This window comes from Liolophura sinensis, chromosome 10, assembly GCF_032854445.1.
Source record: "Liolophura sinensis isolate JHLJ2023 chromosome 10, CUHK_Ljap_v2, whole genome shotgun sequence".
NCBI lineage: Eukaryota > Metazoa > Mollusca > Polyplacophora > Chitonida > Chitonidae > Liolophura > Liolophura sinensis.
In genome coordinates this window covers 6,440,479-6,467,531 of record NC_088304.1, presented here as the reverse complement: position 1 = coordinate 6,467,531, position 27,053 = coordinate 6,440,479, and the positions used below count along the sequence as shown (strand labels likewise).

General features: G+C 38.6%; 1 protein-coding gene and 1 pseudogene across 1 annotated transcript; one reads left to right on the top strand and one right to left on the bottom strand.

The window, feature by feature from the left end:
- The first annotated feature begins 2,433 nt into the window (after positions 1 to 2,433).
- On the top strand, positions 2,434 to 2,552 carry LOC135477263 (uncharacterized; annotated as a pseudogene).
- A 2,626-nt stretch (positions 2,553 to 5,178) lies between these two features.
- LOC135476470 (PR domain zinc finger protein 14-like) lies at positions 5,179 to 15,284 on the bottom strand. The gene is made up of 8 exons (XM_064756500.1): positions 15,179 to 15,284; positions 13,435 to 13,592; positions 12,188 to 12,461; positions 11,164 to 11,293; positions 10,348 to 10,474; positions 7,550 to 7,660; positions 6,439 to 6,592; positions 5,179 to 5,288 (listed from the first exon to the last, which is right to left on the bottom strand). Exons 1-8 carry the CDS (start codon positions 15,282 to 15,284, stop codon positions 5,179 to 5,181), a joined length of 1,170 nt encoding a protein of 389 aa, XP_064612570.1.
- Positions 15,285 to 27,053: the final 11,769 nt, after the last annotated feature.

Genomic DNA, 27,053 nt, shown 5'->3' with positions numbered 1-27,053 from the left:
TAGGTGGTATGGTTTTCTCCACCTGAATGTATAAACTAGCCATCATCGTACAGGTGAAAAAAATTTTGAGTAAAAAATCGATCCATCAATCACTTAATCTGACAAATTTTAGGATTGATCTCAGTATCAGTTCATATAGAGGCCGGAATCCATGCTTGTTATTCACTCGGTACTTCTTGACATTCTCCCGATAAGTGGTGTCATTCTGGACTGCAATACACATTCTGAAATCCTGTAATTCTTGTCATGTACGCTCTAAGCTATTCTGCCATGGCCGAGACAGTGAAATCTTGAACTTGTACTGCTGTTGTCGCAATGAGAAATACGTGATACTGAATTATCTCCCTTTAACCATTCAAGTACTTGTTTTCTCACATCACCGCCATGATTATAAACCAAAATCATTGTGAAACCAGTATTGTTATGAAATAAATGGAGGGCTTTGACGGTGCACACGCACTGCAGTGTTACGGCAAAAAGGAGGGGATAAGTTTTGTAACATATGATATCAAAGATGTATTAAGACCACCGTCTTATGATTGCAACATTAGTGAGTACGGCGTAAAACGCCTGTCACATAAATAAATAAATATATATAATTTATTTGATTTATTGATTAGTGTTTTACGCTGTACTCAAGAATATTTCACTTATACGACGGCGGTCAGCAACATTATGATGGGAGGAAACCGGGCAGAGCCCGGGGGAAACCCACGACCATCCGCAAATTGCTGTTAGACCTTCCCACATACGGCCGGAGAGGAAGCCAGCATGAGCTGGAATATAGAAAACAAATAAATAATCAAATAAATAAATAAATATACTTACAGTTGACTTGACCCTCAGCCATTTAGCTTGCATTTGAGGTGTTCGGTGAATTCTAAACACCCCTTTGTGTAAGTCCAACAAATTCCTGGTATACATTTATGGGTTGGGGCGGGGTGTGGATATATATTTCCGTTACGTCCGTGACAGTTATAAAGTTTGTGGGTAAGGGGAACGACACAGATCCTGAGATAAGCTACCGTATCTGGCTAACTACCCGGCAGTTCTTCTGACACAAAGCTTTATTAGAACCCGAGACAGCGGCTAGGGTTTCACTACGATATCTCAACCCTGAAGGCCTGGTATAGTCTTCCTAATGCCCACTGGACAGCTTGACCAGAAAGTGACCTCAACTTATAGAAGAGGTACCTATTGGAGTGAAATGTTTATTTATTTGATTGTTGTTTAATGCAAAACTCAGTAGAGTTTCACTTATACGATGGTGGTAAACTTTAAGCCTATAGGTAATACAAGAAACCAATGGCCCCGGGATAAACCACCGACCTTTGGCAAGTTACTGGCGAAATTTCCTACATACCATGATGGTCACCAGAGCCCCATCATTGTCTTAATGGCCCCAGGAAGGGTGAAAGCGGGCAAATCCACAAATTCACTACCTAAGACCACGATTGAGACCGCGCCTCCAAATAGCCCTAGAGACTGAAAGACTCTTTTGAAATATTCCTGAGTCTAAAATTTCACTGTCAATAATTTTTACTACAAAACGCCATGAATATGCATCCACGTCACCTTGCATGTAACCAGGCTAGAACTGCATGTGGTGTTATTTTTTTCAGCGAAATAGAAGCCGGGTTTAAAAGGCGCACAGCTTGGCTCCCCAAGGACAGGGTGGTCTTAGAACCTCACCCGACCGTGGAAAGAAGAGATATATGTAGCTCAATTATGCAAGGCCCGCTTCCAGCAGCCACAGTCTCTAAGGGATAGTCCGTGCTCGTTATCTTGCCAGGTACGGCTTTTACAGGTTCCCACCTATAAGTCATTAACAAGCAAACCGCATAAAAAGATAAAAATCATGACTGTGTCTTTGGCAACCACGGACTCGGACGGCTTCTCGTGTATAGCCAGCATTAGTGCTCCTGCATAATTTAGACCGAGGCCCTTTCACTCCGTAACTCTGTATTAGCGTGATGATGAAAAGTATAAAGGGTCTAGTACCCTAGGATTCTCCTCAGTATTCAAAGTCAATTTGCTGGTCGATCAATATAGAGAAAGGATCGTTGCAAACGATCCATGCAGTTGGGGAACCGATAGGCTCCCATCACATGTAACATAATGAAATCTTCATGAAATTAACATGAAAGTAGGTAATAACCGTTTCCAGTCGGATTGCGATTCAGGTTGTTGCTTTGTGATGGACAGAAGCTGTCTGATATCAAATCGATACCAAGGACTAATTGGCAGACACAGACAGAACAATTTGACAAGACCATTTTCATGTACATAAAAATAGAGAAAAAAGGCCAACCAGTACGTGTTTAAAACAAATTTATTTTTTTTTGCAAACTGGCAAAAGTGTTTACTCTGATAACTGCTATAATAACACAGTAGCTATATGTACATGCATAGCTGTTCGATCGGAATTATCGCACCTACGGCCAAATCACGTTGAAAACACCGGAACACGTTCGATCACCGCAGTTAAGAAACGTTGAGCTCGGCCAGTACTTGGATGGGTGGCCGCCTGGGACCACCGAGTGCTGTAGGCTGTTGTAATTTCCCGGTTTCCTCCCGTCATAATACTGACCGCCGTCGTGTAGGTGAAATATTTTTGAGAACGGCGTAAAACACACATTAAATAAATCTGAATTATCATGTATTTTTGTACAAGTTTAAAAAGGATTGGATTTTCCATTTCGTGTTAGCTTCTCTAACATTAGATCGTATAAATGTGAATTTGACTGTCCACGACGCGCCCACGTTTTGAATGATATGCACGTGTAACTGATTGGGCTGCATTCTGGGATTCGCGTGACAACTTATGAGTATGTTTACATATGTTCGAATGCTTAAACTAGGGTTAAAACTTAATTGCCCACGTTTGTTCACGATCAGATGTCCCAGTGTATCAATAACTAGTTTATTTAGCGATGTTTGAATATGATATGTCTTACTGACATAGAATACCCCTTATCTTTTTAGTAGTATAATGCATACCTGATCATCCCTGCGAAGGACTACTTACCATTACCTTCTCCTCCAATCTCAGCTCCACAAACCCATACACCTACCGCATCCTGCGCATAGGAAGACTCGACTTATTTTTCTGGCATCTAGAAAGGTGCAGTGGTTTCCTGTGCCATTTACTCAATTACCGTAATGATCTTACCGCATTCTCTGACAAACCCTCTGACTGAAAACCGCGGTAAATTCGGCGAGAACTGGATTCGAACCCGCGTCCTTTTCTAAGTAAACACAATAGTGCACTCCGTTATCTGCATGTGTAGTACATCTACGTAGTACATGTAGCTTATAGTCTAAAGAATGACCTGTATGACAGAATATTATGTTTTCTGATTGACAGCAAAATAAATTAGGCCACAGCTAATACTATTTATTTATTTATTCGACACTTATACAACAACTGTCAGGATTATGCTGGCAGAAAACGGGAAGAATTGTTTAATACTATTATATTATATATTACAGGTTTGTTGTGTTATTCTAACAGAATACATTTGTTGGTGTAACGGCAGATTGTGTTGTCGATATTAAGTTGCTATAACATAATCTATTCTAGAATCACTCCCAAAAACATAACATTATTTTAAATTTAACAGATTAGATTTCAATGGGAAAAAGCTTCGTTCATGGAAACTTCGATGGTTTTGTCAGCTGACTGTTGTGGTGCATGGCAGAAAGCGAACAGACACTTGTCAGTCTTTATCAACTGTTTCTTTTTTATTTGAAAAGTGTCAACAACAAAATTATTATACACGCAAATGGATTTTGATATAATTCACAAATGATCACCAGGTCGTCTATATAAACATAATACAGCCTCCTTCACATGTTTTATATAACATTATTGATTAATAAACCTAGAATACACACTTCATTTACAGTTGGTGAAACAATGGTATTAGAGACCTTTAGTCAGTAGTCACATGTTGAACTGTTTGACTTCAAACAAGAACAGATAAACTAAATCTGATTTGAATTTACAAGTTACAAGTTTGTACTTGTAACTACTAACTATAGGCCTCTATTGCTTCAAGAAAGTATTTCGTGTCCACTCACATTTCAATAAGAGAAATAAAAAGCATATGTATAGAGTACCCGTGATAGTGTAAGGATTTCCTCTGTGAAATTCAACAGCCAATGGTAGCCCAATATGGCTATTAGCAATCACTGAATTGTAGAACATTAACAAATAAATAAATAAATAAATAAATAAATAAATAAATAAATAACTACGTCATGACATGCAAAAAAAGATGTGCGGAGGTAATCATGAACATCACATTTCAAAATACAAATACAAATGAGTGGAGTCAGCGTTCTAAAATACCGGTATATGTCTTTTATTTAAAAAAATGTATTTACCAATGGCGATCTAGTAAGGATTATGTTTGATCACCTCAATGAATGGGAACATCTAGAAATGGCCAAAGTTCAGGTGTTTGCAGTGTGGCGAGGTTTACAGGGTTCAAATAATCCATTATAGGATAGGTGACGTTTTGAAATCATCTTATCCGGCAAAAATAATTAAATAACGAATAACTAAAAACGATTTTTATGAAGAGTTAAAAAGCTCTTTTGGTGTTACTTATTTTTAATCTGCCCCTACGAGGAAAATCATGTTGTTCGGTGGACTTTGAACAAACAACAAGGAGAAATAACCCTCATCCGCAGCCATTCATGTATACGGTAGTGAGCACCAAATATTGGGCTCCAACTAATCACACAGCCAAGGTAAGTTTGGCGTTTCTATGTGATATACGGTGACCTCGCGATCGTCATCTTGCTTAATCACTAGGGGATGAACACAAGAGACACGAAAAGGAATTGAACCAAGCATTCTGCAACACAATAACTTTCTTCCCCTAATCCCCCGCGGGAGGTGGGGTGGGGGCGTGGTTAATATTACGAGACTCACATGCTCCCATGATAATCTATAACTTATGATACAAATCCTTCTACAACAACTCTAATGCTTTGTGTAGCATTGGTATCCATGCTTGACTATCCAGCATTGAATTAATCACTCAAATAAGAGCCGATGAGATAAGTTGGTTACACTTCCTTGTTTCGACAGTATATAATGTATGCGATACAGGGCTTTGATTTATCCCGTTCAGAACACACGCCTAGAATATTTCAGAACAGCTTCCTTCAATATGGCGGAATGCAGTCTTCCGGTCTAAACATGGCTTCGCCCAGATTTGTATTGAACTCTGGTGTGACGTCACCGTGAATAAATCTTCCTTCACCTGATGTCTGCTCTGTAAATTTAAAGAATAAAACATATAAGAAAGAGAAGATGTTGTTGCCCACTAAAATTAAACACATTAAAACATATTAAATATTGGCATGGACTAAAATTCTGTTCGAAATAAATTAAGTCTTTAGTCTGGCTTTATTTTTAACACATTTTGGACAGTTTGTTAGTGGTTGTGATATTCATTGTTTTGTTCCTTTTGTGTTAATGTTTTTTTGTGTTAATGTTTTTTGTGTTAATGTTTTTTACGGCTGACGTAGATGAACACTTAAACTGAACGGTTTATTGTCATATTGGCATCTACCGTTGAACTGGTTGGGATTTCGAATGATTAATAGCTCATAGAATAACTGAGCACATGCTAAATCAGCAAAATAAATAACCGATGTTTCACGTTAGTTAGTGGGAGTTGAGACTGGACGGCTTGAGATGAGGCTTGAAATTTGACCGGTTGTTATTGAGACTATTGAGATGTTTGATGGATAGTTATAGGGGCCTTATGTTTGACGGGTAGTTAAAGGGGTCTGATGTTTGACAGGTAGTTATGGGGGTCTGAAGTTTGACGTGTAGTTATTGCGGTCTGATGTTTGACGGGTAGGTATTGGAGCCTGATGGTTGACGAGTAGATATTGGGGTCTGATAGTTGACGGGTAGTTATAGGGGCCTGATGGTTGACGAGTAGTTATTGAGGCCTGATAGTTGACGGGTACTTTAAACAGTATTTCAGTCTTTGTCACCACGGTTCCTCCTTTTAGCAGACAGGGCCCTATGTGGAGATTTTGGTGCTGCCTCTCTGGAATATCATGTCGAAGGCACCAGGTATGACGTTCAACTCAATCAGAATTTAATGACACCGGGTCAACCAGAGTTTTGACCGTATGCTCATTCTGGGTGTCAAAACTTTTCATGGGAAACATAACCCGCCTAGAACCGGTCAGTCCAAGCATTGTGCTCCTTTCTTCTTTTGTGTAATACGTCACACCTTCTGTATAGTGGTGCTCATAAAGCGAAGAGGTAGTTCACAAGCACTGTAATGTGACGGCAAGGAATTGAGTGTTTCTACACAGCTTGAAACCGGCTTGTTTAGATGGGAAGTTAGGTGTCCTATTATAGGTGTGTCACATATTTTGGAACTGTTGAACACCATGGCTTACCGGCATGTTTCCTTTGGTGCAATTTCCAGTCAGCTTGGGTGGGAAGGTCAAGGTCGCATACTTTACAAGAGAAGGCCTTATCTCGCACGTGCGTCCGCCTCACGTGACTGTCATGTGCTGCATGTGAGGCAAAAGCCTTTCCACAGAATTTGCACTGAAACAAAGAAGAAACAGAAATGTAAAACTTGAAAGATGTTACCCAACGACAGCTCCCTGAGGTCAAACAGAAGGGGAAGTGCGATATACCTTTTGTCTCCACAGGCGATTCTTAAGTTGATACTGATTCATAACCTTAGTTAATATTGTTACTTAACCTAATCATTACATCAACACACGTGACGGAGCAAAAGATCACCAACTATGTACTCTCTCTAAAACACACTGTTGGAATCTAACCTTACTACCAGTTGACATTTACAATTTTCCTGCTTATAGTTCATTTGTGTCTTCTGTAACAATATGAAATAGTACATGATAGAGAGGAAAATCCGGGAAGCCACCAGGGGTAATAGTGTTGTAGTCGGTAAATGTAAATGATCACGAGTAACCGATGAAATACAGGCTCTTGTCAGTTTAAGTCAGTTTGAGTTTTATTCTAATGCGTAAATAGTAGCAGCTTACTACTGATGTTCCCGTGTATTCAAATATCGACTACTCATAAAGTTCTTAATTTATTTTAAACAGAACTTGCAGTTTTTAACCTAATTCTGTTGCCACCATAGCAGCAGAGGGCGTATAAGTTGCCGTACTATGTAACCCATTCACCTGTTACGTGTCACCATGAACTGTCATGTATGTACTGTCGTTGCTGCTTTCGTTTTACTCTGTATGCTGTAGTCTTTTATGTTTTATTTAGCTTACAAAAAATTAAAACCAATGACATTTACTTAATGTATATTATTACATCGCGGCCCTTTAAAAAGTGTGTCAGGAAACCTATGCCGAAGCATAAAACGACGCTTATGCCAAATTGCACAGTTAACAACTTTCGATTCGCAATAAATATAAATTAGAATCGGTTTAAAAGGATGCTGGTCATTACAAGTTCTCTGAGGGATGAATGCAAGACATCTGTACGCCTGTATCTTGGGAGTAGATCACAGTGACTTACCTTAAATGGTTTTTCGCCGGAATGCTGGCGGATGTGGGTCCGTAGGATGCTGGAGGCGGTGAATGCCTTACTGCAGTATACACACTTGTACGGCCGTTCTCCGCTGTGAACCTGTGGTTAGACACATGTCATGTCAATTAATTTATTTATTTGAGTTTGCTTAGACCTGTGATAAAGAGAATTTTCCTCTTTGTAAAGTTCAGAATTGTAAGTGGAGTGCCAGCTACCTGGTAAATCTCTTGACGTAAGTTAGGAAGGTACATCACCTGCAGATGGCCGCCGGATTCTGCTGGTTTCCTTCAACCATAATGCTGGCCGCCGTCGTATAAATGAAACATACACTTTCCTAGTTCTTGTTTAGTTTGCTTCGAAAGTTGTTGGCCATACGATTATTAACTCGGAACGCCCATTGTTGTGAGGTTTGGTACATGAATATCTGTATGAACGCTCAGATTCCTTCTTAATTTCTTACTGTACATACTGTCTTATTTCATTGCTGGTTCGCATGAAGCCCCGTATTGCGATTACTGAACCCGGGCGTCTGTTATGTGATTCTCCATTGTCAGATAAAAATAACTTCAAAGTTATACATAACAGACACAGGCATGTGAACACAGCGATATTCTTTTACTAACTGTTTTGCAACCGCCTCAGAAAACTGCTCTGGCGTGAAGTTATTGACAAACAATGCCTTGTCAAGAGGCTCATGCATTTGGGAGATGGTTCAACACTAGAAGTCATCCCAGCGGTCCAAACATAACGGTACGTCATTTGCGCCGTCCACGAATTTACAATACACAGCCGCGCAGCATACTCCCCTTTTTGTTCTTCCTTCACTACTTGTCCATTCAGGTGTGATTAATGAGAACTGTGATGGGAATACAGCCCCATCTAAACAGCATGTATATTTATGAGCAAGTTATTCCCTTGGGACTCGACGAAAACTAACAGAAGACTCTCGTATTAATATAAATGAACACTTCACAATGAAATTTAAAAGTGGATTGTTCAACTGAGCACAAAATTTCCTGCCAGCCCGGGTGTTTTGTCCGTTGGAAACAAGCCCCACCCTAACTGTATGATGTCATTAAGAGAAAACTTGGACAGATAGTCATCTTTTATACAAGATGTCCACGTGCCTGATCTGTATATGGCAAGCAGGGGTTTATAAGTATCTATGAGTATCTATTATGAACATTAATTGCAATGAAAAGGCGACCAAGGCATGTGTGTATATATGTATATATATATATATGGATGGTAGTGGGTTGTCCCCGGGCTCTGCCCGGTTTCCTCCCACCATAATGCTGGTCGCCGTCGTATAAGTGAAATATTCTTGAGTACGGCGTAAAACACCAGTCAAATAAATAAATAAATAGGTCACAGAGTACGAATTTGAAATTCGATATCTTACATCTTAATAACTTCATTTACTAACTTTATTTTGATATTTCTTGCATATTCCGTCGCGTAATGATGTTTTGTGGAGCATGTGGAATTAACGTTTGGCCTGCAAACTTGTGTAATTAAGCTTTGGCCTGGAAACATGTGGATTAAACTATGGTGTACAAACATGTGGAATTAAGCTTTGGCCTGGAAACATGTGGATTAAACTATGGTGTACAAACATGTGGAATTAAGCTTTGGCCTGGAAACATGTGGATTAAACTATGGTGTATAAACATGTGTAATTAAGCTTTGGTCTGGAAACTTGTGTAATTAAGCTTTGTTTTGTTAACATGTGCAATAAGGTTTTGGCCTGGAACATGTGGAATTAAGCTTTGGCCTGCAAACATTTGGAATTAAGCTTTGGTGTGCAAACATGTGGATCTAGGCTTTGGTGTGCAAACATGTGGAATTAGGCTTTGGTCTGGAACATGTGGAAATAAGCTTTGCTCCGGATCATGTGGAATTGAGCTTTGCTCTGGGAACAGGTGGAATTAAGTTTTAATGAACGCCATTGTCAGAAAGGTGACCAACAAAACTTCCACAAGGCTTTAATATATCGATAATGGAGAGAGTGCTGAATACATTTCGAAACGCCTGCATTCTAAGCGTTGATGCGGAACAATAGCGCATGGCAGTACAGTAACTTTAGCATCATTAACTTGATACCGTATAACATTGTCATTAACCGATTTGTGCTTGTCTTTAGTTTCAGTTGGAAGGGTCATGTAAAAACGGAATCTGGGGGGTATTATCGGAAATTCGACACCACAGAAAAAACGAACGCGGAGCGTCGTTAGAGTAAAAGAGACGAGGGCCCTATGCATGTTTTATGACATAGACTTCTATATGATGAGCCCTTATATGATACTTCAGGGAATTAGCGCCGTTTTTACTTGTGAAGGAATTATAAACGAAGATTTCCTTCTGTAAAGATCATCTAGCATATCGTATAATTTATTTTGAATAATATTCATTTTACAGGCTATTTGATTTGCCAGAGGTTCTTTACGCAAGATGGCAATGAAGAAAAGCTACACGGCCGCAATACGAAGGCAAAGGCATCGGTATATTTGCTTGGAGCAAATCGTTATTTTTTATTTTTTCTCATAAAACGTCGATGTTCAAATCACGCGAGTAAATTTAATTTGTACTGAAAGTAATGCCAAAGATATGTTTATTAAATTTGTGATGATTCCAAATCAAGGAAACAAAACAATAATTCCATAGTCCTTCACAAAAGCGAGAATTGCAGTTATGGACTACGTCAAAATTGTCATTTTTTAAAGTATAAGTTCTAAATGCATTATAAATATAACTACAAGCGATGTTCTTTAGGATTTCAGTCTTACCCGCATGTGCTTGTTGAGGCTTGACGACTGGCTGAAACTCTTGCCACACACACAACATTTGTGAGGTCGATGCTTTTCATGCACATGTAGAATATGAATGCGTAACCGGTCTCGTTTTTCAAATGACCTGGGCAACATAAAATCACAAAGATTACTAAACCACGCTGCACACATCATTTTGCTAGATTGCTATAATCATTAACAGAAGATAGGTATTTGACTTATTCCCGTGACGTGAACGCCAACATTGACTGAAAAGCTCTTTTCGATTTTTAAAACCAGATTTTTCCAACCTATAAGATGTGTGTACCGCAACAGTCTCATTTCATTCACAAAAAAGTTCATTCAATTGAAATTACCAGTCCTTAACTTTCAAGAACACTTAGTTTGCGTTTACATAGTTTTACGTTTGCATGTAGTTTCATATTAATCTACCTCGGTTTTACATTTTAATAGTTCGCAGCAATTTATAAACATTGTTCCTTAAGTGTCTTAAAAAGGCCTTAACCTTTCAGCCAATAGTAATTCATTTACAAACAGAAGAAAGAAGAAACGGTCTAGATACGCTCCTAAAAAGAATGCAAAACACTAATCAAATCAAATGAATACAAATACAGTTTTAAGAACTGAAATAAATTTAATTTCAACTATGTTTATCGAGTTAATTTGGAGTAAATTGTCCTAGATTAATTCACGTAGGACATTTTCGAATTTTCGTTAGCTATATTTTAGAAACATTTGTTATTATTTGATTGGTGTTTTACGCCGCACTCTATTTTAGAAACAGATTTTATTGTTATTACGTAGGGTGCTTACCTTTTGCACAAATGACATGGAAACTTCCTGTCACCTTGGTCCACACATTTTGTGTATTTTAAATGCTTATCTCTGTAATATTCGTAAGCGAACACCTTACCGCAGCGGGCACATTGAAAGCCCTCTTTACCTATGGGGGAAAGAAAAAAGACATGTAATACATAAGTAACGATAAATTATTCCCACTTACATGTCTGATTGTGGATGATTGTCGCCGATAAACTAAACTCACAAGTGATTTGTGTCTTAAGAGAAATATTAGCCCTGTGCTTTATTCTAATATGAGGGGCCTTGGTGGCCGAAGAGGTTTGCGCACCAGCGCGGCGCAATGACCCAGGATCCTCCCCAGCTCAGGCTCCAGTCCAGCTCAAGCTGGGAGGGTCTGGTAGCAATCTGTGGATGATCGTGGATTACTCCGGGCTCTGCCTGGTTTTCTCTAACAATAATGCTGGTCGCCGTCGTATAAGTGAAATATTCTTGAGTACGGCGTAAAACACCAATCAAATAAATAAATAAATAAATATTCTAATATAAAGCATACTGGTATATGACAATACAACTACACACCAAGGTTATGTTTCATAATTCAAATTCTCGGATACCGATGCACACATCGTAAAACTGGAGATCTCGATAGCTTTAAAATTTTACTTTTTAATTTTAATAAATATCACGAAACCTTACAGAGGATCGTCGCATGAGTTACATGTATATGCATGACGACTTCTGTCGAAAAAAGTGCATTATAGCTCTTAACTAATGAGGTCACAGGTTCGGAACCAGCTCCAGATGCATGGCTGGACTCCGGTTTTGTCAGGAGGTTTTTCTCAGTGACAGTAAGTGATATGAGGTAGTTTCATCAGAGTAGTTTTTTCTCATCTTTTTTATGTATTAATTTTTTCTGGCAGTGTGGAGTGTGGATAGAGGAGTGAGGCACTAAGCGAAGTAAGTGATAAGGGCGTACTTAACGAGTGTATTACCAAAACGCCATAGATGTAAGCAATTAATACGTCATATTACTTACTCTCCTCTTCTCCGGTCTCTATCGTTGGCGGAATCGTCGTGTCCCGGAGAGTGACCGGGATGCCAAGGAACTGCAGGTAGGCATCGCCGTACCAGACCAGCAGTTCCGTTCCTTCCGTGACGTCTTTACACACCTCGTAGAAGAGCTGTCCGTCCTGCTGTACGACTACCAGATTCTGCTCTCCGATGTGACGGGCGCAGTTTACGAATGACATCCAGTTACCCCCCGAACCTCGTCCGTCTATAAAGTGACTAAGGCGACCTTCTTTAAAAACCTGGGAAACGTAAATGTGTTTTAGCTACACACAGTGAAGTATTCTCTCATCAAGGATCTTAATATGCTGACAATGCGATTTCGAGCGTAACACCTGAAACCATTATCCATCTATACCAATGAGATGAGGTGGTCTAAATCAACCTTCATTTCCCTGACGGGGACTTTATGTCAGGGCGTTTTTTTCCTGAGGGTAATCAAGAAGGTGACATAGTTCAAATGAAGTGAAACACGAATCCACCAAATAAACAAGCGAATGAACATAATATTCAGAAATAATGGAAACATTAATGGTCTAACTGCTATTCCTGTGTGACCGGCAATTTTTATAAGGTTTTCTGGGTAAATAATCTATTCTTGTGCTAAAATACCCACGATAATATCCAATTAAATTAAATGGCATATAATCGGCATGCAAGCCGTCTAAGTACAGTATGCAAGTTAAGTCTTCTACGTAGAATGGTGATTTGTCGTCAACCACCTATCAGTCAGTAGAAGCCATCGTATCCTTTTCATTGACACCAAATCAAAACACACGGTTCTTTATTAAGGTATCGATTGGTTAATCCAGGCTGTGTCCAATTTGCTATTTCTTGAGTACGTCGAATTCATGAGTACGGGGTATCCATGAGTATGATGTATTCATGTGTATGGGGTATTCTTCAGTAAGAGGTTTCCATGAGTATGTTGTATTTATGAGTACGACATATTCTTGAATACGCGGTATTCTTGGGTACGACATATTCTTGGGTACGACATATTCTTGAGTACGACATATTCTTGAGTACGACATATTCTTGAGTGCGGGGCATTCTTGAGTACGAGGTATTCTTGGGTATGGGTATTCTTGAGTACGACATATTCTTGAGTACGGAGTATTCTTGAGTACGACAGATTTTTGAGTACGGAGTATTCTTGAGTACGACATATTCTTGAGTACGGGGTATTCTTGAGTGCGGGGCATTCTTGCTTACCTCCCACATATACGAGTTGTCATCAAAGGCTTTAATCTCACTGGTATTCACGATTTTGCCTTTGAATGGTCCGAAGGTTTTCCCCATCTCCAAAGGTCGCTGGGAAAACACCCCAAAGTGGACGATGGGTCCAAATGTGGTATGGCGGATGGACACGTCTGTAAAGTTAAAAGTGATTGGTAGCTGAGAGAACACGAGGATATGGCGGGAAATGTGCAGCAACATCAGTGTAATAGCTCAAACATTTATCTTGGTTTGAAAACTGGTTTGTGCCCACACGTAACCTGTGTCTCCAGTGTGATAACTGGAACATTCATCTTGGTTTGATGAATGGCTTGCGCCCACACGTAACCTGCGTGTGGGCGCCCCCCCCCCCCTCCCCCTCCTCCCTTCGTATGATAACTGGAATATTTATCTGGATTTGATAACTGTTTTGCGCCTCCAGTATAAAGGCTGGCTTAAATAAATTATATTAAATTAAACTGAATATGTCACCTGGTTATAACAAAAACATCGGCGTATATTTATTAATATACGACTTAAATCCATCATAATTAAATTTCTGAAACAAAACAGCCGTTTATATTAACATGCAAAGAATCATCCTATAACATTTGTACACACCATCTCAGTTTGCCCTTTACGCTGCCTCCCGAAAGAATATATGACACCTTTTTCATTTCCTTTTTTTTTTTTGAAATATAAAATAATATTAAAATGTGACATTTTAGTTTGTCACCAAGATATTGAGTGCATTTCAGTTAGTCAACAAATTAAAGGATCTTATTTACGGAATAGGCCTATTTGTTAGAACTCAGCGTTCTTACTCCAAAAAAAGTAATCTGATATTTTTAAAAGAACGTCTGTGTTTGAGGGATGCTAGAATGTATTCTGCTATTGCAGTAGATTATTATTTTAAATATAACACACATATTCCATTACCGTAATTCGAACTTAAAGACTTGTTCTAGACTAACAGGCGTTATGTTGAATAAGATAGAATATTGTGTTATAATAACAGCATACATTCTAGCGTCACTCAGACAATAGACTTTGTACTGAAATTAATAGGGAAATTTTTTGAGTGTAGAATAAGGAACCTTTCCCGCCTATATTAATGCGGATCAAAGTTGTTGCTGTTCATTTCTGCATTTGCGATGACATTTAGTGGGTGAACTGGTAAAGTCGTATATATTCATTGCAAGTGAACAATGATAAAAACATCTTGGAACTGAGTCTCCACTGGGCAGTTAAAGATACCCCTTTAATTAATGAGTAAGCCTACACGCACAACGTATGACGGGCTGCGTATACGGTGTTACATACATGTGGGTCTTATTGCAGTGATTGGCAGCCCAGACACACCTGAAGTAGTCGATATTCGCTAACATTACATATTCCCTAATATATCATTTGACTTGCTGTAGAAACCACATGAAATACGCTATCTGTCATGTAAATCAACAGTGGGCTACACAGCTATCGTCCGAATCGCTTATGGCGGATATTTGTTTCTGAAATGTATAAATGAGTAGCTACAGGTTTGGAAAGATGAAATCAGTTCAAGAGAGCGACATCTGGTGATAGGGGAGACAACCGCTGACAAAGTATCGATTGCCCCAAGCGGCTCACAAAGCACAAGGTGGATAGAGCTGGAATTAAAAGACCAGTGTCCGCAGGAAACGTTTCTTTACACAAACAATTAGCAAATTGCACAACAGCAGCTGTGTATGGGTGTACTTACCCTCGGGCAGATCTAACGGGGCAGGATCCAGCGACATGATTTTTCCACCGGTAAAGGTAAACCGGCCTGGTAACCCCATGTTCTGGCGATGGAACATTTTCTCCATACCTGCGAGAGATAACGTGTAAAATAATGTATTTACGTGATTGATATAGAAATAAGCTGAATCTAGGCTACAAACTGTTACAGGAGAAAAGCAAACAATTTTTTGGTTTAGTTTTTTTTCGAATGGCATTGTCCCTATTTTTGTATCCTCACCTTGTTTCACTTTTTTAAAGGTTTTAATCCGTAGTTATTAATTTTGAAAGAAAGGTCTAAACAAGATCAATCTATTTATTGCCATTTTATGAATATAGTAAATAATTCGTACTTGGTGATTCAACGAAACAGAAACAAGATCCCCTGGCCAACGACATCGTAGGCTCGAAATCATTACTTCGATCGTAAGTTAGAAGATCTGTGAGATGTATATACATATGTCCGACATTCGTATACCAGTCGTACTCCATAAAGAGCGCTCCAAGTCGATAATCGCAAGATCCATTACCGGTTTGCTCTACTAATCTGATCTCCTTGCATGGCATAAGTGAAACATTCTTAAATACGGCTGTAAGTACGAATGGTACAAATTAACAAAACACAGATAAATCAAACAATATGATGTATCAATGTCATTCTTAAACTGTTCGGTTAAAACTCTGTATTTATTATACAGTTCACTTATTACAGCTATTATACAGCTGACTGTAGGCATATTGCCCAGTGCATACATCTAAACGTTAATCTATTTCCACACAACATGGGCTATTGGGTATAATTATATGGTATAGTTATATAACACATCATATATGTTCAAAATCAAGATGGTGACATGCGGACAGACTGAATGGTTTCTATTTCGCCTAAAGCTCGTTTTTTTTCCACCCTAAAACAAATGTAATTTTCCGCCTGAAGTGTGACGTGAAGTTGACAGATGTTCGTACTTTCTGTTCACGCCAGCTTCACAAACTGTCATAATCCAAGTCCTCCATTTGGTGATACCCAATGAGGGAACCACTGAGGGTCAGGAGGCTGGCCCTTAGCCCTACATCCCGAGGCTCAGTCACACATGTATCTGTCAGTATTACAGGAGTTTTGTACTTAATGCAACACTAAAATGTATTCGCCTAACCAAAGCACAATGAATATGTAAACATTAAAGCATGTTAAACTCATTTATTTCTATTTCTTTTTATTGACTATCCATTGCTTGAGTGCAGTCACGTGCAGTAGAGGTAAGTGTTCATACCACACACTTCATTTTTTTTCCTCCGCAATCAACATCTTTTATTACATTTTAGCGCCGCATTGCACATTGCCGACATTGTGGTTATGTTAAAGCCTAAATTTCTCTGATCGTAAGGCCACTCGTATAAATAAATTCGTTACCCCACCAAAGAGACGGGGTAACTTACAATATACTGTTAGTTTTGGCATTTAATCCTTATCTTGAAACAAACACAACCACAAATTATTCATAGAATTTCTGAGCCTTTCTACAAGTTTTTCTTACCATTTGCTGGCTGAGAAGATATGTTTTTTGCCAATTACGTTTAGCTATGAATGGAATTTGTCTGAAAATGGATAGTTTTGTGACAATAAATGTAAAACTTACACAGATTTAACTACCGATACTTTAAAATTGACAAATCATTCAAATGAGAAAATGCAAGACTTTTTTTTTTAATGGGAGGCACACAAGAATTATTTTCTTAAAATTTTAAGAAAGTGCAGAGTACACAGTTTTTCTCCACTCTGTATACCTTAAATTAATGATACTTTGTGTTCATGATTTGTTACATGTAATTAATCCGTCATTTGTACTTAAGTCACGTGCTTTCATATTGATTGTCTTTCTGTATAATGCTTTATACTTTCAGATTACATCCATAATTTTGTTTATAAATACAAGAGATTCATTAGCGATGAAAAGAACATACATGTATTGATTAGAGTGGAGACAACTAATGTACAACATACGACAGCTGTCAATCAAGCCGGATCTGGAATCGAACTCATTACTATTTCGATCCTGTTGTTATCTTGAATATGTGGTAATTTGATTAATTCAATCACCGTGGGCGATATCATGTAATACGATCAAAGATTGTAGCACCTTCTAAAACTGGCAATAAGAGCACCTTTGGCGGATATTACAATGAATTCGTCTTCAGTACAGACTAAGGATCATACGATATAAACCCCGGTCTGTTTAGTAATTAGAGTAGACTACATTTCAAACGTTCTCCACCAGTCGGTTGTTGATTTGTAGTGTGTTTCTTATGGAGAGTGATGACATCCTAGCGTGTTCGATACCTGAGTCACTCTGTACAGTGTACACTCAATACACTGTTTTTAACACGGTATTACAGGATTCAGCAGCCATAACCACTAAAGTATATGGACATTTCAATAAAGACGGGGCTGCCTGCTGTGTTACGAGGCTACAAGAGTATCATGTTTGAAAGTGGGAGCATTTGGCCCGAGGGCAGCCATTTTGTTTGATCGCTCGTGCGTAGCACGCGCATGTCAGCCGCCACTTACCACTAACGGCTGTAATTCGTTTGCTATTTTACAGTTGTTTCGAGCGAAGTGTCTGTTGTGATACAGATTTACATCTCGCTTGAGATTTCTAAACTGATGAGTTGTTATGTTATACACCATCAGATCAGGCACAATTTCTAGCGAGGTCATACGCATGAATCAGTCGTCGTATGCCACTGGCGTTTGATAATACATATAGGCCTACATGTAAGCATATGCCTACGCTTGGGCCCCTGTATTTGTCTTTGTGCTACATATAACAGTCTATACATGTATTTATGTATTTATTAATTCATTTATTTATTTATTTGGCTGTTGATTTTCACCATACTTAATATTTCACTTATACGACGGCGGCCAACATTAAGGTGGGAGGAAACCATGAAGAGCCATGGGAACCCAGGGCCATCCGCAGATTGCTGACAGATCGACCTCCCCGCGTACCACTGGAAAGGAAACCAGAATGAGCTGGATTTGAACTGGTGGTGACCGCCTTGGTGAGGGGCTCATGAATCATTACGCTGTGCTATCATGGTAAGCTCTCGGCCACGGAGGCCACTGCCTAAATAAACAACAAACAAAAAGTAATGGATTATAACTTGTGTAAATCTGTAAAGAAACACATGCAAATGCGTCCTGTTTTTTTTTTTCTTTTTCTGTTTTTCACTTCAGCTGACATTCACAAATAGGTCCATTGATCCTAATTAGGCCTTTTAGTTTTATTTGCTAAGGTTTGTACCCGTTGCACCTATAATTCACACGAGATGAAGGTTCGGCGACAGCTGAATTTTCTAACTCATAAAATGAATCTACCCTAAATGACCTAGCATTTCGTCCATCATTAAATTTCTCATTTTTCCACATTTTGGGAGTTCTGTTGGTTTAGAAAGATGCTTTGAGAGGTGTTTTGAAGGAATGATGACATCCTATTGGGAAAATGTCAATTTTAGGATCAAACGTAATATCTCATGACATTCATCTGCCTCAAAAAATACTCTTTTGTGGTCGTATTTTTAGGACATTTTAGGAACTCAAAGTATTTTCGCCGACTTTTAAATGTTGGTCTGACTGTACAGGTACAAGGTGCTGTTCACTTGACATTGGTCGATGACCTTGGCGAACTGGGCTTTTGTAATTGTGCTTGAGGCACTCGGTCCGTTAACACACGTTGATTTTGTGCTAAATAATATCCGTGAAGCATGTTAACCCAACTCCCTTAAGTCTGTAAATTGCTAATGCACTTTTAGCTGCTATATAGTTGTTTCATCAAGCTTAATGAACACTGAAAACAGATTAAATCATGCTAAGGTTTGTAAGCTCACAAATCATAGGAGAATTTACCATTCTTGGCTTGATTCGTTTTAATTGCCTGATCCCGTAGTTTAAACACGGTATTAATGGTTTTAGGGTCCACATGGCGACATCAGCGGACAACAACACCGCATCGGCCATCTGGTAAAGAGAAGGGGAAACTTGGACTGAGGGGCATACTGAATTATGGAGTAGAAAGCCTCGATCACCTATGTACATAAACGGTCTGTAAACACTACTCGTATAAATCACCTGCACTATTATGTCAATGGGCTTTTCCTGTGCGCTGCTTCATTGAGTCATCTTCCATGCAGGACACCAAGCATTAGCATACTAACTATCTTTAGCTTTCGATATTGTGAGAAATTTAGGCGACGATAAGCTTCTTCACGGTGGCAATAATGTCGTTCTTTTACCGGACCAAAAAGAGTGACCATTAAGTAAGGTGCTTGCATTAGTTAAAAGACACACATGGAGAGGTATAATTTGCTAACCACAAGTCATGGCCATCTTGTTCTATAATGTACCACAGAATATTGAATTTTTATGTTGTGATTTCTACCGGTACAAATATAGAAATATCACTGCCGTCAGCGATGTACTTCAAAGGGAAAGAAAAGGATCCGTACATTTAACCTTAATTATTGTTAAGTTTATTCCATCCACCTATGGCTTAACGTTTATCCGCCATATCACAACATTGTCTTCTTTAACAGGTCGATTTCAAAAATAGTCATATTTGAGATGCTGCCTTATCAGAACGCATTTTAGAATACACTGGACTGACACCTCACTCATTTATAGTATACTGTGTGAGCGCCAGACAGACTGGTATTCTTCACCTGTACCGTACTCCTAGCTGAGCGAAACGATCAAGCCCCAATTCTGATGATTTTGATTTAAAATTTTTTTTCTTGTATGACCCGACTCTATGTACTGACCAGATGTCCCTTCTCTTGCGAGGCTTGAAATTGCTCACAAAACTTACGTCTGTCTTTGTTAAGAACGCTCTATTTATACGATAACTACTGTAGGTTTGTCAACTGATGAAATCAAACATTTTTCCCTGGAGGGAATGATTCATGAAACCTCTTACCAATGCGGGACATTCCGCACTGTAAGGAATGATGCCATACACCTTACAGCACATGTGCTGCTCTCTACGTTCACTTTACATCCATGCTACCGATAGCAGGTTTTGTACAGAAATCTTGAAAAACGCCTATGTCACTGGGGTCACGGTGATGAGGCAGGAAACACAAAAACTGTCTGAATCTTTGCTTTGAATAATACTTTGATACACATGCATTCTCTTTATCTAAAGTTTGTACAACACCTGAAGTTATTTTTATTGTGAATGTTGAATACCACTACACCCGTGCTGAGGTTTAGTCCAAGCCAGCCCGATGTGCAGCTGGTTTCGTGGTCTGTGCAGCGATGTGAAGCGAGCGCTGATAGCGCTATATGCGCAGTATTGCAGCCAATTCTTGGCGACAATGCACTCTGGAATGTTGTTTGAGAGTCCATTTCAATATTTGTAAAAATTTGGCATTCTTACCCATAGAGAACTCGTTAATTCTATGTCCCGTTAAGGCATGACGTCCGTCGGAATTTGTGCACACTCTGCCCACGTGACCGTAAAGGACAAGGTCAAGGTCGGCCTGTGTGAACTGGTGTCCGAGTGTAGGTGGATTCCGGAAAACAGCGGCCAGCGTCCAATCGTACCGGGCACACATCCGGGCACTGCGGCGGCGGACGAGAAGTGTCAGCTGGTTGTAGAAATTCTTGATGAAATTGGCCGCAAACCTTGGCCTGAAACTGAATGTTATTTGGATTATAATATATCATCAGATGAGGATAGATATACCGTAAATAGGCTATTTGCATATTATGGACTCCAGCCGAGAAACTACTAGTATTCTTTTTCACCTGTGTGTCCTGCAGAGCCAAAAAATTTGGTGCAAGGAGTATACTCAAATTTAGAGTGAGCGACAGCTCTACTATCTACAGTCTACACTCAGATATAGCATAAGCAGCAGTGGCGTAGGTACATGTCTCTATTCTGAAATGTAGTGTGGGCGATAGTGCTGTAGACAGATTTCTACACTCATATGTAATGTAAGCGGTCGTAGAATAGGCAGATATCTGCTCTGAAATGTAGTGTGAGCGACAGTGGAGTAGACAGATTTCTGTTTTGAAATGTAGTGTGAGCGACAGTGAGTAGAACAGATGTCTGTTCTGAAATGTAGTGTGAGCGACAGTGGAGTAGACAGATGTCTGTTTTGAAATGTAGTGTGAGCGACAGTGGAGTAGGCAGATGTCTGTTCTGAAATGTAGTGTGAGCGACAGTGGAGTAGACAGATGTTCTGTTTTTAAATGTAGTGTAAGCGACTGTGGAGTAGACAGATGTCTGTTCTGAAATGTAGTGTGAGCGACTGTGGAGTAGACAGAAGTCTGTTTTGAAATGTAGTGTAAGGACAGTGGAGTAGACAGATTCTCTGTTCTGAAAATGTAGTGTGAGCGGACTGTGGAGTAGACAGATGTCTGTTTCTGAAATGTAGTGTGAGCGACTGTGGAGTAGACAGATGTCTGTTCTGAAATGTAGTGTAAGCGACTGTGGAGTAGGGCAGATGATTTCTCTGAAATGGTTAGTATAAACGGCAATGGAGTAGGCAGATGTCTGTTCTGGAATGTAATGTAAACTACATGGGTGTAGGCAGAATTCTGCTCTGAAATGTAGTGTGAGCGACTGTGGTGTAGGCAGATGTCTGTTTTGAAATGTAGTGTGAGCGACTGTGGAGTAGGCAGATGTCTGTTTTGAAATGTAGTGTGAGCGACAGTGGAGTAGGCAGATGGTTTCTCTGAAATGGTTAGTATAACCGGCAATGCAGTAGGCAGATGTCTGTTCTGGAATGTAAAGTGAGTGTGGAAGAAAACATGGGTGTAGGCAGAATTCTGCTCTGAAATGTACAGTGTAACTAGCAGTGGAGTAGGCAGATGTCTTCCCTGAAATGTAGTGTAAGCGGCAGTGCTGTAGGCAGATGTCAGCTCTGAAATGTAGTGTAAGCGACAGTCCTACACTATAATCTATTTCTTTTAGAAAGTCGCCTATTTTCAGCTGTCTGTAAAATCAGTTATTCTCCCTACCAAAATTGCCTTTAGGCAGTGGCAGGTAACATCACAAGCTCTAAACATGGATATCTTTGAAGTTCACATCATTGCAAGGAAATTGACGTTAGAGCAATTTTCTTATCCATAAGATTAAGCCCTTAAGCTCGGTTTCAACGGCAAGAACTCATTTCTTTCTCAATGACGTCATAATTATTACAAAACCAGTGGCTTGCTGGGTATTGGGCGGAGTTCAACATGTTTTGAAGGAGGGTGGCACCAGTTACCTTAACTGCTATCGAGTCTATGTAAGCCCTGTTTCTGACACCGCCGTATTTGGAATTATTGACACGTTTTAGTATAATATAACCTTAATAAATGAATTTAATTTTATTTGTTGTAGTATATGATCTTATGGCAGTATGGTTTTAAAACTGGATACTAGGAAATTTTGTTATTAAAAAAACAATGTAGTCTAACCGCTTAGAGTGTAGTGTAGGTAGTGTAGGTGAAGTTTCTTCCCACCACATGTTGCTGCACCTATTGTAAAACATGTTACTTTCCAAGCTCATTCGCCAGCATGCCATTTGTTTTTGTGTACTTATCCAGTCAGTCAAGGCAGTGAGTTCTTGGCATCAAAACTGAGCTTATGCAGTTTAACATTATGAATTAGAAAAAGTGTTCTGACTTGATTTTCTTTGGAAGAATATGAACTTCCAATATATCCATGTGTAGAGCTTGTGTTGTTACGTATCACTATGACTTTGGCAGACTATGCCAATTTTGGTAGCGAGTATGACTAATTATACAGGCAGCTAGATATAGGCGACTCTTTTAAAGAAACAGACTGTAGTATACAGAAGTGGCTTAGGCATTTGCCTACACTAAATTGTGGGGTAGACATTATGTCCACAGTGTAATACAGCGTAGGCCGATGTCCGACATCGTGGATTAGAGTTGGCTTACAAAACATTTCTTAAAAAGTTAACATGAACACGATTATCTGTGTAATACATAATAATGTACACACTGTTAAAATAATTAAAAATAATTAATAAAATAATAATTAAATTAATTTTTGTAAACAAAGAGAAGTACTTCTAGCATCACCATAACGACCACTAACAATTGTATGTCAAACTATGTGTACCACTTTGTAAAGATTATTTCTCACGTAACCATAACTCAGGCAATATTTAAGGTATTTGAAGATTATATCTGTCCTAATTATAACTAAAACAATTTACCCAGTATAGTTTTGTGGGACAGTATTCATAATATAATTTGATTTGTTCTGAATGGTAATTTCTGTACAACAACAGACTGGTTTTTTATATGTTTAGTTACATATAATATTACATGAACGTGTTTCACAAGAACGCGATTGAGCAAATATATATATATATATATATATATATATATATATATATATATATATATATATATATATATATATATATATATATATATACCTTCGCATAATTATACCAAGACATAGTTCCTGAAGTCCATCTTACAACCTGAACAATTAACTGCATTTACCTGTGAAAAGCATCCTTCAAAATCGGAACCTGTTTTTAGATACAGTTTCCATGGTATTTTCCTTACTTTGCTCTTTGCTTTCTCTACCTGTACCATATATATATATATATATATATATATATATATATATATATATATATATATATATATATATATATATATATATATATATATATATATATATATATATATATACACACATTTTTCCGGTGCTACCTAACTGGAACCAATGACTCGACGTTCCAGGTCATTAATCGCAATGCCAATTCCCAAAACGACGTTTGACACAAATTAGAACACCGTGGAACACCATGCATATAGGAAACCTGTGTTGATATCCTCACTTCCTCTGATCGCCAAACGAAGAATGTATTTTATTTATTTGACTGGTGTTACACACTCAAGAATATTTCCGGAGGTTGTTGGCAAACCTTCCTTAGTACTACTGGAAAGGGAGCCTGCGTGAGACTTGAACTCACAGCCAGCCAAATGAAGAAGTATGGGATTACTTCTGTTAAAATTGTGAGCATAAACCGATTGGAGGTTGGGTTTCTTTAATTCTTTAACCATAATGCTTGCCGCCGTCAAATAATAAATAAATAAACAAACGAAAATGTAATTTCGTTTAAATTCGCTGGAAATGGGTTGCCCGAGTATATGCAAAGTTGTAAATCCTACATTTAAATGTATAGTAACCAGTATGGTTGACGTATATATACTCAATCTGCATATAATAAGTAGGTAGACAAAAGTTAGACATCTCACAATAACTGATATCGTATACGTACATATATAAGGTGACAGAGTACATAAAGATACATATCACTCAAGAGCGTGCATAATTTACACTATATAAGTGAATCTCATCAAACCGAGTCTGTTAGTTGGCACCCTATAAACTCCACTGCTCTTTTAACATTTATTTATTTATTTGATTGGTGTTTTATGCCGTCCTCAAGAATATTTCACTTATACCAGCATTATGGTGGGTGGAAACTGGGCAGAGCCCGGGGGAAACCCACGACCATCCGCAGGTTGCTGGCAGACCTTCCCACGTACGGCCGGAGAGGAAGCCAGCATGAGCTGGACTTGAACTCACAGCGACCGCATTGGTTAGAGACTCCTGGGTCATTGCGCTGCGCTAGCGCGCTAACCAACTAAGCCACGGAGGCCCCGCTCTTTTAACAGCTGATGTGCAGAGTTTGACCGTTATACATAATTCGTCTGATACACACTAACAAATGTTAATACAGTACAAAAAACCCGGATGATATGAGCTATGTAATGCCACTCAACCGCCCAGCAGTTGAACACTTTACACAACATTCCAGTGTGTATGTATAACGACGATGTCTAACGATGTGGGAGAGGTCTCACAGCAACCTGCGGATGGTCGTGGGTTTCCCCCGGGCTTTGCCCGGTTTCCTTCCACCATAATGCGCTGGCTGCCGTCGTATAAGTGAAATGTTTTTGAGTACGGCGTAAAACACCAATCAAATAAATAAATAAATCAAACAACGATGTGGGTTAAATGTTCATCATTACGAGAGATGTGACAAGTTTAAATAGTAAATTTAGTAATAGTCACATGTTTACTATAGTAAACACATTTACATGTTTATCGGCATTCTACACTTAATATAAACACAAAGTAATGTTTACTTGACTATTTGTCTTCATTGAAAATTTCCATCACATTACAGTGTAAACATAAGCCTGGGATAAAACCGGATCGGATCATACCAAGACCAAAAATGGTAAATTCTGCTGCCTCGCGTGTCGAATGGTACAGTCAGATTAGAGCAAGGGAAGAGGGCTGGTCGTTTCGGTGTTCGTATCATGTGACTTTGTTGAGTTGTCATGTCTGGTGTCTTCAACATAATACTTTAGTGACGCCCTGACACAAGAAATCACAGTATGCGTATACACAACTAATGACTTCTCATCATCATATGATTGAAAATACGATGTAAACCACAAGTGTACATACATTCAAAATGTGGAACTTAATCAAAAGAGTGAACATTACCCGTATATGAATCATGCTATCTGCATGATTATAACCAGTGTAATACAAATCTTACAGCATAAAGAGTAAATCCAGAGGTCACACGTAACCGGTAAATTACAACCTCTTGTCAATTTACCTCAGGTTAAGGTTTCATTCTAACTGTTCGTGTAAATACTTAAATAGTAGCAACTTATACGCCCCCCTAGTGCCATGGGTTAAACATGTAGGTAAAAAAAATGCAGTTGTCACAGGTCTAGAATTACTCAAAATACTGTGCTGTCATAACAATTAACCTACAAAAACATTAAAAAAAGCAAAGAGATCGGGGATGATTAGCGGGGATGAAGTGTTAAGTATGTGAAGTATGTGTTGGTTTTCTGTCAGTGAGGCTCAAAAGTTAAACGTGGTCTAAACCTCCGTGTATGTCATACCCACACCCTACATACAAGACAACGGTGTCATGGGAAATATGACTGAAATACATTATTTTAACATTTTTACCCGGAAAAATAGAACTATAAATATGGGTTTTAGAGTTTTTCGGGAAAAGCGATTCGCTGAAAACGAATGAGTGCTTTCCTCCTGCATGTATAACCATATAGGTTTTTTAATTTCCATTTTGATTAAAGAATCCTATTTTATTTTTCCTCTGCGAATCGAAGAAGTGATTATGAGCATACGGATATGGATGGATGGATGGATACGGATGTTTAAAAATGCACACTGATTTGAAGAATATTAATATCCCAGTTATACGGTACTCAGTGATTTACAGCAGCTGATAGATCAGTATCATGTTAGTGCAGTGAGCCTACTGACACTAACATAGGATGTTTAGCCCGGCTCTTCACATTTGCTTTAAAATATAATTGACTTAAATTTTTTCAACTAAGTCTCTAATTTTGCACCGTGAAAATATTTGTCAAATTGTTTGTCAAATATATAAACTATGAATTGTTGGTGAGATACATTCGGTTTTTGACTACAGCATTGATTAATTGTCTTTATATATATTTGAATCATGCGTTATATTATCTGGTATTTATTGGAATGACAGATTTCTGGTAAAATTTGTGTCATCCCTTATGTGCACGTAAATATGAATTTTTAAAATCGAGTGGTTCCCATTTTGTAAGCACTATATTTGTCATTTTGAACAGTCAATATCCAAATATGTGTATTTCATGGGCTATACTTATTTGTCCCATTTCAAATTATTTGAAAATAACTTCATGCATTCTGAGAGGAGACATTAATCATCCTTGTACAGACATATAGGTCCGAATAATATGTTGTCCTTTACCGTCACAACTATTTCTT